At 40.7% G+C, this 13530-nt stretch overlaps 1 protein-coding gene across 3 annotated transcripts in view; it reads right to left on the bottom strand.

Annotated features, from left to right (window-relative positions):
• LOC146370264 (calcitonin gene-related peptide type 1 receptor) overlaps positions 1-13530 on the bottom strand; it is a 33194-nt gene that overhangs the window by 13596 nt on the left and 6068 nt on the right. For 2 of the 3 annotated variants that reach the window (XM_084908876.1, XM_084908875.1), the window contains exons 2-5: positions 2226-2334; positions 1544-1697; positions 1297-1407; positions 409-521 (exon numbers count right to left, since the gene is read on the bottom strand). In XM_084908876.1, coding sequence (XP_084765002.1) covers positions 409-521; positions 1297-1407; positions 1544-1697; positions 2226-2300 — 453 coding nt within the window. In that variant the 5' untranslated portion in view covers positions 2301-2334. Of the gene's footprint in view, positions 1-408; positions 522-1296; positions 1408-1543; positions 1698-2221; positions 2338-13530 lie in introns of those variants that run through there. The other variant, XM_084908877.1, reaches the window with a different exon arrangement.

Here is a 13530-nt window from a genome sequence, read left to right on the forward strand (position 1 = left end):
AGTCATTTCTTTGCATTTACTGGCTGGAGATGTGCCACTGACTCATCAAGGTGCATGACTGTGTGAACATCTATGTTCAGCGTAGATGTGCGTGTGTGGAATGTGAAAGGAGAAAGTAAGAGTCTGTAAGTCTAAATGTAACAGAAAAAGAGAAATCTAAATACAAATTAGTTATTAAGCCAGTTATAATGACTACATTTACAGAAATAATTTAAAAAATATACACAAAGGTTTAAAAAAGCAGAACAAATTCCAGCCTGTATTTGGTCACCAAGCAGACATGCTGTGGTGTTCAGAGCGTGCAGAGCCCCTCACAACCACATCACATGGCCATCAAAGCCATACTTTTCCTATTGTTGATTATCTAACATATAAACTCAATCCTACCTACTGCCATTTTCAACCTACTATTCTGCCTTCTACAGTGTGCTCATTGCAGCGGGTGTAGTTGGTCCATGTCCTGTTGCTCTCCGGATGCAGAAACCATTGACCACTGTCAGTGCAAATCTTTGTGACCATCTCTGCAGAACAAAAAGTGGTAAATAATTTAAATGCATTATTCTGATTTTTCCAGTAGACGGTAGAGGCAGATGAAAAAGAAAAACATCAATATGGATGGAGCTAATGAAAACATCAATTAGAAGAATGAAATCTAATTATAAACCTGCACATCCTGTTGATGGTTGCAGTTGACTGAATGTGGTTAAGAAGTCCCCAGAAGCTTAAATCAAATTTACTGTAATAAACAGTGATGTATTTACACCACTCCATACACGCATAAGTTAATAATCACACACACAAAAACTCTGCCTCATTAACAGAAGGAGCTGAAGTCAGTGATTTAATACACATTTAATACACTAAAAATTACAAATGCTGCTTCCTGTGTTAATACTGAGAACAGAGCTTTTCTGCTTCATGGCCATTTGCTGTAATTGGTATTTACATTCAGTGTGTGAGCAGAGTGTGAGGTATAGTCTTTGCTTTTTTCACTTAGAAAAATTCAAGCTAAAAGGTGAAGCAAATTTATACATGAAGAACAGTCATTAATCATGAAGAGCTCCCCTCAGCCTGCGAAATCTGTTACATAATACCTTTTGTGGTTCTGGAGAGCTTTAACCTTGGTGATATAATAAGTGTTATCTTGGTTTGGGCTTTTGTTTTTTTACTAAAGGCCTTCAAAGTTATGAATGAGGACCTGAAAGCCACAACAAGGAATAATCATCAGAGTAACTCGTCATCTGTAAATCTGCAGGTGGATGAAGAAAATTGGCTGCTAGAAGCTGCAGATCTCACCTGATGGATCAAAATCCTGGAAGTAGTCCGGGCAGTGCTGCTCGGATGTAACTCCTGCTTTGGTGTCATCCCAGCAAAGCCAGCCGTCCCACGTGCGATTGCACACAGGTTCTAAAAACACAGACATCATTTTAAGAGCTTTTTTGCTTTTCACATTTGGAACATTGCAAACTAAGAATTGAAGAATAGATTTATAGAATTTTGAAAGTAGGGTTCTCTTAACCAATTTCAATCACGACAGCTTTACCTTGTCTGCTGAGGGTATTTTCTTTCATTAACTTTTGATAGCACTCAAACTGGGCTGTGACTATCTTGTTCCTGGTGACCGTAATGTCATCGTAGACACTGGTTGAAGCCTGCTGCTGGGTTTCATTGATCGCCAGACTTGCCTTCACCATAAACTACAAGACAGGTGAGAAAAAGTAGAAATCCACTCATTTTTTTAAGCTTTACAAAGTAGAATGAGAGATATGTTATGGTACAGTGCAACAGAAACCAAGTAAAAGAAACAAGTGTATAAATTCTCGCTCAGTGAGAGGGTACAAAAAGTACTGTTGGTTATGTTTAAAATGAGTAAAGATGTCTCCGAGCCATCTTTGGTTATGTACTTGCGAACCCTCTGGTGATGCATTAGTCTAAAACAGTCAACACATACTACCAAATGCAGGAAAAAGGAGTCATACTTAGTGATTCATTAAAGTCAGTTGCGCTGCATGGAAACTATGACATCTATGCCGAAGTATTGGTGCACAGATGTGTCCAAACACCAACCTGAAGCTGCATTTTTTGTCCTTTAAAGGATAACATCAAACATAAACGGCCTAGCAGTACATAACTCTCTGAGGTAGAATTATAGGTGGTTGCTGTATTTATGAAATTTAGATCAGTAAGAACTAAACTGTGTCTTGTGTGCATTTTGGCTGACCTACCACTGCTGGATTACACAGCAGTATGAGCGCTACCATCCAAATCTGTCCAAAGCCATCCAACTTCCTGTCAGCCATTTCAGAGCTGGACGATGATTTACAAACTGCAGACCTGCAATGGAAAGCAAATAATTAAACATTAACATTAGATAATCATTAAAATGTAATAAAATGTCCTCATAAAAAAGGCCCTTCTTATATATAAGATGACACTGGAATGACACTGAATAGTCTAAGTGGATAAGAGTGAGTTGACCTTTGCTAAATGTTCATTAAGTTTCTGTTTTTCCAGTTCGGCACATCAGCTGAGTTAGAAAATTTACTGAATCATTAAATGCAACAAATTTATTCTGTGACCAAAAGAAACTTTGTAACAAGAACTTGGCCGAATCAGTTTGTTTTAATACCGAGGATTAACTACAGCAAAGCACTGTACAGTATGTTCTCCCAATAAACAGCAATATAACATGCCCTCGCTCTCCATGTTAGGTCAGCTTGGAATTACAGGCTCCTGTGATGTAGCTTTTTGGCATAGTATTCAAGGGAACGCACAGCTGAAAAAATAAGCAGCTGTAATCAACCCAACAAAGCCGTATCAATCAAAGGAAGTGGTAAAAGTCTTGTAAGCACAGTACAGGCTTAAAATCTCCTGTTCCTACTGCCGCGTGTGTTTTGTAAGCCAAACTTCTTTTGCTTTGCAGTCCATCATAAATTCTGACAGCACTTATAAATCTGTTAGTGGGTGCAATGTTGCACCTCATCAAAGCAGAATCCCATAAGATTGTTTGCAGCAAAGCTGCAGGCCACTGGGATTTCATGACAAGGCTGTGGAATAGCAGATGAGAGAAAATTCAAATAGAAGCATATCCCTCAGGTTCTACAGATTTGCTTTGCAAAACAGTGGGTTTACTAATGCTCGGGTAGCTTTAGATAGTTTAAGCGGCTTATGTTTGACTTGGAGTTACACGTCTAAAACCTGTGATGCAAATGTACAAATATATCACAGCATGAGGAAGAAACGCTGTACTGGCACCAAGATAACCTGAGATAAGTTGTTACCATTGCTAACAATTCAAATCAATAGGTTCTTGTGGCAGCGAGGCTTTCGGTGGGTAACAAGCTTGAGAATGGGAGACAGAGAGAGAACCTGATCCCCAGGATAATGATATGGCGTGCAGGAATAGGTTAGTGAAATTTAATAACATCCTTCATACCCTAAAGGAACTAGGTCACCTGTAGGTCACTTTTATTTGCAACATCTGAAGTCTGATTAAGTTTGCTGAAATGGAATGAAAAAGCCAAACCAACACTAGAGCGGGGATATAGGGAAAACCAAGTTGTGTGTGTTTTAGGGGCTTTTTAATACACAGGAAGATAATTAGAACACGAAACTGATCTAAAGCTTACTAGCAGAATGATAATCAAGCTTCTTATGAAGCTGCAGACCAACCGGTGCTCTTCTCTTTAACCAGCAAACAAATCCACAATATCCCAAGCAGTAAAGCTCAGCTCCAGATAACTGGGACGATGTTGCTATTTGCATCTAGTGATGTAGTTAGAAGACTATCTCAACCATCACTGCATATGTTACAGATGAATGTTTTTAACTTTCTGTGATCAATCGCATGCAGAACAGTCAGGCCTATGTTTAAACTTTTATTGTAGCACATGACATAATCATACCCCGCCTACCCCATTCTCCCTCCAAAGTTGCTTGTCTGCACTTTACATTCTCAAAAGTATCAGAAACAGGTGTGCAGGGTCGCTTTATGTGAACCAGAGCAGTGTTTCCCACAGACTCACATTCCGTTTGTGGGACACACCTATAATGAGTTGTAGACTAATTCCATTTATAAGTTTCTCTTTTGGAAACATTTTAATTACCAATTATACACTCAGCAATATAATCAGCTGCCTCTCCTGTGAGCATTGCATCTGGATGAAGAGCTGAAATATTCACTGCTTAGTTACTTGAACCTTACAGTCACAGAACAGACTAAAGAAAAGTCGGGGGAGCAGCACAGACATCAGTCAGTACATTAGAGAGAGATTTGACCCATTTCATTCTCACAGCTCTATCTGCAGCTCAGTCACAGAAGATGCTGATGCAGCGTCTCCTCAAGTCTGCTCACAGTTAAAAGGAGGCAGAAGAGGGGTTTACTGAAAGTGTTTAACCCTTTGCAACCAATTTCACTCTAGTGACAGTCCAACCTCCAGCAACCTCTCACCAACCAGTTGTGGAATAGTCACTAGTGGGCAGCAGTTTCCAGGGTCTTTGACGGGTCTTTAGACCTGTGTGAATAAGGCTTTAGCAACTGATTCCACGGCGACTGCCAGCAACATCTTGCCATTTGGTCAAGTAATATTTATTTTTCTCTTGTAACTGGTAATTATGGTACCAGGTGGTTGCTAATCAGTCTCTGGGCCTGTGTTACTGAGACTTTAGAAGAATGCCAAACTAGTTTCAATTCAGTTTTATTTACATAGCATGAAATCACAACAACAGTGGCTTCAAGGCACTTTGCATTGTAAGGTAAAGACCCTACAATAATACAGAGAAAACCCCAACAATTAGACAACTCCATATGAGTAAGTGCTTTGGCGACAGTGGGAAGGAAAAACTCCCTTTTAACAGGAGGAAACCTCTAGCAGAACCAGGCTCAGGGAGGTGACTGAAGCAGAAATACTCAATGCATCATGGGAATTCCCCAGCAGCCTACACCTATTGCAGCGTAACTAAGGGAGGACTCATGGTCACCTGATCCAGCCTTAACCATATGCTTTACCAAAAAGAAAGTTTTAAGCCTAATCTTAAAAGTAGAGATAGTGTCGGTCTCCTGAATCCAAACTAGAAACTGGTTCCACAGAAGTAGGGCCTGAAAACCGAAGGCTCTGCCTCCCATTCTACTTTTAAATACTCTAGGAACAACAACAAGTAAGCCTGCAGTGTGAGAGCAAAGAGCTGTAATGGGGTGATATGGTTCTAGAAGATCATTAAGGTCCATACGATACAATGGCTTATCAATACAATAAAAAAGATACAAATTCTCAGCTGTGATGATGTGTGAATAGAATAATCCCCCTGGGATCCCCCTGCTTTCATATTGATATTTCACTGGCCAGTACACTACACCCATCAATCAGTCTGTGAAGGTTCTCAGTCATCCAGGTCATCGTAGTCAAAGGAGCTTGCAAAGAAAAGCGTCTGGACTTCTTTAAGTTGCTTGAAGACGTTTCACCTCTCATCCGAGAAGCTTCTTCAGTTCTAAGGTCTGAAGAGCTTAGAACTGAAGACCTCTACATTGGAGAGACCAAACAGCCACTTCACAAGCGCATGGCACAACACAGAAGAGCCACCTCCACAGGACAAGACTCAGCAGTCCATCTGCATCTTAAGGATAAAGGACACTCTTTCGAGGATGCCAATGTTCACATTTTGGACAGAGAGGACAGATGGTTTGAAAGAGGAGTGAAAGAAGCCATCTATGTCCACTGTGAGCGACCATCTTTGAACAGAGGCGGGGGTTTACGACACCAACTCTCTGCCATCTATAATCCAGTTTTGAGATCCCTTCCCAGACGCCTTAACGCCCACTCACATCCTGGGCCATCTGACCTCAGGAATTCGCATGATAAGGTGGGGCCAGGTTTCACAATGAACACACCCGAAACTCTGGCTGATTGGGACCCACACCCAGTTTCACACCTTGGCTCAGGCGATTAGAGGATCATCAGGGGGTCCTTTTGTCCCTGTGTGGGGGGATACTCCCACTAGGTTTATATCTGGGACTCTCCACCATTTGACCTTAGAACTGAAGAAGCTTCTCGGATGAGAGGTGAAACGTCTTCAAGTAACTTAAAGAAGTCCAGACGCTTTTCTTTGCAAGCTCCTTTGACCACCCATCAATCAGTATTCCAGAGAGAAAACTGACCCTGTTTATTCTCATAGTGGTTTTCACATTTGCCTAACAAGCAAAAGAGCCTTACTTCAGTGCTGGAGGTAGACACAAATTCCTTTGGGGTTGGCTCAGAAAGGGCATCCCAGTGCAAAAACACTGCCAAATCAAACATGCAGAGCAGCCTGCAGTGGCGATACCCTTCTGAATAAGGAGCAGGTGAAAGTAGCTTTTATTCCCACACAGGTCCCCACGCTGCTCAGTCACCAAAGGGACTGGCTGGCTCAGTGCTCCTCAAGTCTGCTCAGAGTTAAAACAGCATTAAGCTGAGACAGAGGAGGGACTTACTGAAAGTGGGATTGTAAAACATTATGGTGATGTACAAATTAGAAACAGCCAGGAAAAGATCAGCTGCTCTGTCACGCTCGCACACAGTCAAACACACAAAAATGCACAAACACACACAGACACACAGCCCTACTCTGTCAAGAACCCCAGCTGTTTCTTGGCAAGTTTTTTAATATAAATACATTAGCAGTGATACAGAGGATGCATCATTTCAGGCAACACAGAATAGACATCAGACTGTGCGTGTGTATGTGTGCGTGTGTATGTGTGCGTGCATGTGTGCGTGCATGTGTGCGTGCATGTGTGCGTGCATGCACGTTATTGTTTTTAACTGATAATACTGTACCATTTAACTAACAGTACATGTGGTGACTTTCCTGCATGTCATGGTGGAAATTTCACATTTAATATTCACTCTCAAGCTATAACACATATCAAATATCTTTTTTATCAAAAATAGCCTTAAACAAGCTATGACAAGACTTCATAGAAATGTCAGTGATGTCAGAAACTATGCTTTAAATAGACATTACTTGTTGAAATGATTCTGAGAGAGAAAATGTTAATTATGTGTGCTCCAACACAACTAATTAATAAGCAATTGTGAGAAAAATGGAACACTGCTACTGAACTTCTGCAGTAAACAGAAAACAGAGCATGATCCACCAGCAGTGCCACATACTGTGTGATCAGAACAGCTATTCTGTGTAAGCCTACGTGCAGCTCTCACTGTGCTCCCATCACAGCCTGCTTTGTGGGCATCATTTCACATTCAGCTGGTTCAATCCTGTGTGGGGGTTTGTGGAACAACTTTGGACAGCGGAAATTTTTTTTATTGCATTTTCAAATAAAATTAATAAATTCATGACTAGGACAAAAACAACTGCATTATGCTGCTAACACAACTTTGTGTGTGTTACAGTGTTCTGTGTAAAATATGTAATACATTATGCACACAGCATGCAATTAATTAGAGTGAACATGATGTCTTTGATATGCTGTTTAGCAATGGTGGTGATTCTTAAAGCAGAGCCAAAAAAAAGCCAGGAATTGAATGGAATCCATGAAGTGATATTGATAATGGAATTGGAACCACTATTTTCTTATTAATTCCCATCCCTAATTCTGTGCTTATACACACACAGTTTTACACAGACACAAAATAAGCTCTTGGTTAATTAAACAACCCGATCCATTTAACTGTGTACTTAACTACAGAGCCTTGCAGATAAAACTGTTATTATTACTACTAGTATAATAATACCAGTAGTGTCCCTGCTGTTAGCTACAGAGAAAAAAAGGATCCCTCTGATTATCTGCCACGTCTGTCACATAATCCTCTTGATGACTCTGTTACATAATCCTTGTGGTTTGTCTGTGTTTACATTCATGCACTTAACTTTTACTATGTCTCTATGTCCTATTAATGCTGCTATTATGGAGGTAATGAGAGCTCAACAGCTGTAGCAGCGGGCTGGCGTTATCGTGACACAGTCCAGGACAGCACTCAGACTTCCCACAAGTCTTTTTAAAGAAAGAATTGTTTTTAGAGTTCTTAAGAAAATGAAAACTTCTCTCTTTTACTTCATCCTAAGACTGAATACTTTTTTGTTTTCCATATTCGTGTAGATAGAAACAAAATGGAAAATTTTGGACATTTGATTTGCAACTATTTCGCAAACTTCATAAACATGTTTCTGCTAATTGCAGCTCAAAACCAGGAGAGCAGCCTCCACAGAGGCACAGCACTTGATTATTGATCTGTTTGGGTCAACTTTATCCAACAACAGACCAGTGCAAACTGTAGGTGGTCCACTATTATCTGTAGTACCTCAGAGTGTTTCACTGAAGTGGTTAGTCATGTACACTTTACACAAGAGATGACATCACCTACTACATCTGCAAGCAGAAAGTTACCCAGAAAAAACAGCCTGTATAACATCTGCCGTCTTCTCACCCAGTGCCAGAGCCCAGCCTGCACTTATCAACTCCCACTGTCCCTGCAGAGATGTTATGCTCCACTGTAAACATCTTTTTGTACTCACAGGATGTTTGGCGCCCTGCACACCAAGTTCCATCAAGTTCAGCTCAGTGGCATTCGGAGAACCTTTAGGCTGGTAAAGGCCAGTAACTGCATTACTGTTTCAATCTATAGCATGGATATGGGATTAAGCGGAGCGGGAAGCAGGTACTGGGAGCTGATTAAACCTCTGCTTGCAAAAGATGCCGCCAAGATTTATTCCTGTTCTGTCTACGGCAAATTTGATTAAAAAAAAGACGCAATTATGAAACAATTCTTCTTCAAACAATATTTGCAATAGTAGCTGACCATATTTTAAACAATAGTAAGTGAATCAGAGAAAAGAATAATCCATCACAAAAATATTATGTAAAGTGATCAGTTTTACTCTCTGCTGGAAGATAAGCAAAGAAGTGCAAAATGAAAAGATAAATGATGATAATGATGCTGTGCTGTTACATTGCAATGTTTGTAAAACACTGTTATCGGCCTTTGAGAGCTACGCACAAATCTGGTCACTGGGGTATAGAGGTCTTGAGTGTCCTATGCTTGCTCTGTAAACAAGAGATGAGACAAGATAAACAGCAGAGTTGTGCCTTCTGGAACTAATTCCATATCAGTCATGCCATCATTTACCATGTCAGTACACACAGAGTCAGGGAAGATTTGGTGTGTGGACACACGTTTCAAGCACAGATTTAGTAGTCAATAGCCTATAGTACCAAACGGCCTGGTCGTTTGGTACCATGCTACGAGAGTTGAAGCTCGGGTGTGAAATGTATGGTTTGCAGGGTTTTTATCATTATTTTTTTAGCGTTTTTATCATTAACTCGGTTTCCCTGGGTCTTTTCCTGTGTGTTATGAATAAATCTTCTTCTTTTGGTACCAGTACTGGTTTTATTTTGTTGTATTTATCCACGACACCTTAAAGGCCGGTCCGCGAAAATATTGTCGGACATAAACCGGTCCACGTCACAAAAAAGGTTGGCGACCGCTGCAGTGGATGATGTCTGCATGAGGGGCTTGATGCTTGGGATTCAGAGGGTGCTCAAGCCTGACCGCAATCTTTAAAACATGGACCTACAGTGTATACAAATGGTGTCGTGAACTGAAAAGAAACATTTCATAAAATGTATAAAATGTGCCTATACACAGACCACGTTTAGTCTCACCATGTGCTCCCACTGTGATGTTCAGTACAATATGTGTTTTGTTTTCTAGCTGTTAGATTTGAAATTCAGTGCACGGCTTTTGTTTAAAAACATGAAGGACTCTCTATGACTTGAAAACAGGTTGTAGCAAGTACAGAAATAAAAATGATTCTTTTGGTGACAGCAAACCACTCTCTCTCTAGACACTCATTATCATAGTCTGTATTACAGCAGCACATGTCCTTGGTCTGTGCCTTCATAAGCCAGTGTACACATTTGTTGAGAAAATGAGTACTTCAAGTGCAGTACATCATTCCAAACGAACAACTAGCATACAATTACATACAATAAGAATTACTCATTATGACTGACAATTACTTATAACCCCTCTTTTATCATGTTTGTGGCTGCAAAGTGTACACAATCTTCATTTCCTCCGACACAAAATGGATTATTTAAACAGAGCCGTTCTGACAAGGAGTAGTGGAAGCGTTCCTACCTGCTTGGCTTTACACCGTTTTAGTGCATTATCGCAGGCTGATAATTATTTTAGAGGACAGAGGAGGGTCTGTGAAAGAGGAAATTCTGAGAAAGGAAAAATCTGCATGTCTTTAAATGATGCTGACCGCGAATATACGGGAAACAAGAGTGACAAACCCAAAAAACATGAGGATGTGAGAACACGGTTCCTCTGAGAGCTTCCCTTCTGATTAACAGGGCCAAATTTAGCTATTGGATGTTTTCCACAGGATCAGCTGTACGTGTAGCTTTTATCCATGTGAGTGAACATGCCTGAATAGGAGTTCAGCCTCACAGCAACTGATCTTACCAAGCCTGGGACATGAGAGCAGACTTCCCAGTTGCCAGGGGCATCACCAGATGTCTGGAAAAACAACAGCATTCCCACACTAATGTGAAGGAGGAGTCCTCTTTGTTGCATGAAAAGACTGCTACAAATCTCCTTCCACCCACCCCGACTAAAGCAATGCAATATTCTTTGCATTAACAGGGCAGGAGGGGGGCTGTGTTCTTGTGGTTTTGAAATAGACAGCAACTCAGATAGCAAAACATTCATGTCATTTCATTCACACCCTCACAAGCATGCCAGTGTCCTTAAGGCAAGCACGTGGATCTATTTATGACGGCGGTGCTGAAAAGAGTGGATTCTAAAACTCATCTCCGCAACTAAGAAAGGACAGGCTTATGGTTGGATGATGCCAGATGTTGTACAGCAAGTTAGGGAAGTGTGAAGACTCTGAGCCTGCATAGGGAAATGCATGTGCAGCTAAACATCTTGGGGAATTATGACTGTTCAAGGAATTTGAAAGTATGTGTCCTTCTGTTATACCACTATCACTTTGGGGGAGACTATGGCATTGTTATGCTTTTGACAGCAACAGCTGAGCCAGGAACTGTAGGAAAGCATTTACGGGAATGTCATACAGCAAATGGTCTGAGGTCAGGGATTAAACCGTGAACTTGCTGCTCAGTGCATCTGGGCCCATGTGTTATGCATCCCAACCATTCTGTTATTGCCACATATAGATACACCCAGTACTTCTGCAGTTTTGCAGTGCAATAGGGCGATCGTGGCTCAAGAGTTGGGAGTTCGCCTTGTAATTGGAAGGTTGCTGGTTCGAGCCCCGGCTTGGGCAAGACGCTTCACCAGTGGCCTACTGGTGGTGGTCAGAGGGCCCGGTGGCGCCAGTGTCCGGCAGCCTCGCCTCTGTCAGTGCGCCCCAGGGTGGCTGTGGCTACAATGTAGCTTGCCATCACCAGTGTGTGAATGGGTGAATGACTGGATGTGTAAAGCGCTTTGGGGTCTTTAGGGACTAGTAAAGCGCTTTACAAATACGGGCCATTTACCATTTTACTCTTGGCTACGTTCAGAGGATTACAGGATTTTTCTGTCAGACTTGGATGTTTGCAGTTTTTCAGTGTATGTGACCACATTTGGATGAGCATAGGTGAATCTTTATGAAGTAGTGTTGGTGTTTCTTTGTCTGCTAGGGGAGGTGAAACTAGTTGAAAATACATTTTTGGCATGTGACATAACCTTTAGTGGTGATGATAAAGTTAATGTTAGAAATATTAATAGTCACACAAAGACTACACACAAACATCACAAAAATGCACTTTTACGCTTAAACGAAAAGAAAAGTAAAAGGTTACGTGTGACATTTTTTGTTCTAAATATCAAGTATGTGTTGGCTTTAAAAGAATCCTGCAAGCAGAGTTTTGAGGCATAGTTCTAATTATGCCAAGTATTCAGTGCCTGTGTGCAGCAGCTGAGCTTTTCCCCTTTGTTCCTACCCCGTAATCAGCTCCTGTCACCCCAAATTTATTGTTAACCACTCTAATAAACTATCAAACTGTATAAAAGACTTAAAAAAACCTTATGAGTGGTCCAATTACATCAGTAAAATGCTTCTTATGTGCCAGTGATTCAGTATGAATTGAATATTTCAAACACAGGTGAAGGTTTTCTGAAAATTGATTCATTGTATTTTCAAACCTTTTAAATCACAAAGTGACTTAAAGACTGTGAGAAAGCAGGAGTCAACACAGAGGATTCAATTCAATTCACAGCAACTGCCACCTCAAGGACATTTTATCATTAGTTACAGATCTAAAATATTAAACCAAAGCATTCAAGAACCAGGTTAATGTCACAGCACACCACTGTGACCCCTGTGTGACCCTCTCAGGTGTTGCCTGGGTTTAATTGCTGATTGGCTACTCCTGATGAGGTGTGGTGTATGGAGGGCTGACGCTTTATGCTCACTGGGCTGTAAGTGTTTTAGCCAAGCCCATCAAGTAATTTGAAACAAAAAGGAATGTTTCTTAAAACTCTGATATCAGTCTCCACATCATGTTGTGGGTTTTGAGCCGGGTCGCAACTCATGTAGACAGCACAGCAATACTCTGCAGTACTTTCACACAGTAGCCTTCTTTGAACCCTTTAAAAATACAGCTGAGTACTGTACTACAACTACTACTTAGAACTATTAAATGTTTTCTGTGTGGACAACATAAAATACAGATTTTTTTTTTTAAAAACACAGATGAGACATGGCGTAACCCGCTAGTGATCTTTGGAGTTACGCTCTAGGGAGGTTACTGATGGGTGATGAAAGAAAAGGGAAAAAAATGGTGACCGTCTTGCTCTGGAGGACCTTTTGCTAGTGTGGTTTGGATCTGCTTGTCCTTTTGAGGTGAGCATCACTGTGTATCATCTTTAGATGACATATGGGGTCTCATTGAGGATGACGTTTGCCCTATCCATAGAATCAGCAGTATTAATACATCAAATGAAATGTTTCTTTCTGAAAACAATGATGTCCCATCACTTCAACAGAGTTCCAGACACTTAAGGACTCAAATCCAAGGACTGCCCAATCTATTCTGGCAACACAGTTTTCTTTATTTGCTCAAATAGCAGTATCTTTTAGCCATGTTACATTGTAGCGGTTTTAACCTGTCCCCTGTCTTCACTAAGCTAATCCAACAATCTACATATATTTCTTACGGTTCTACTGATCCTTCTAATCCAGTTCTGCCTACAAAAACAATCACATTTCTTTCCAAAACTCTGAGATTTAAAAAAAAAAAATGATGAACACGATGCAGCATGCCAGCAGACAAGCGTTGAATTGCTGAAGAGATAATACTGGATTTTACTCAAAATGTGAAAGTGAATTCGTTTCATTAGCGTGTCCTCATTAATCTTGACAACAACAAAAAATAACAAACACCAAGGCTGTCTTCAGTTACCTTTGCATACTAAAGGTCTTAGCATAGGAAAAGGATCCTGTTCCAGAGGCCACTGGTCTGCGCAAAGGAAAAAATAGTACAAATACCTAGATAAAAATACTCTGGTTAAAAATAAACCA

This window comes from Perissodus microlepis, chromosome 16 (genome assembly GCF_051167445.1).
Source record: "Perissodus microlepis isolate ML-2025 ecotype Zambia chromosome 16, ASM5116744v1, whole genome shotgun sequence".
In the NCBI taxonomy this organism is placed as follows: domain Eukaryota; kingdom Metazoa; phylum Chordata; class Actinopteri; order Cichliformes; family Cichlidae; genus Perissodus; species Perissodus microlepis.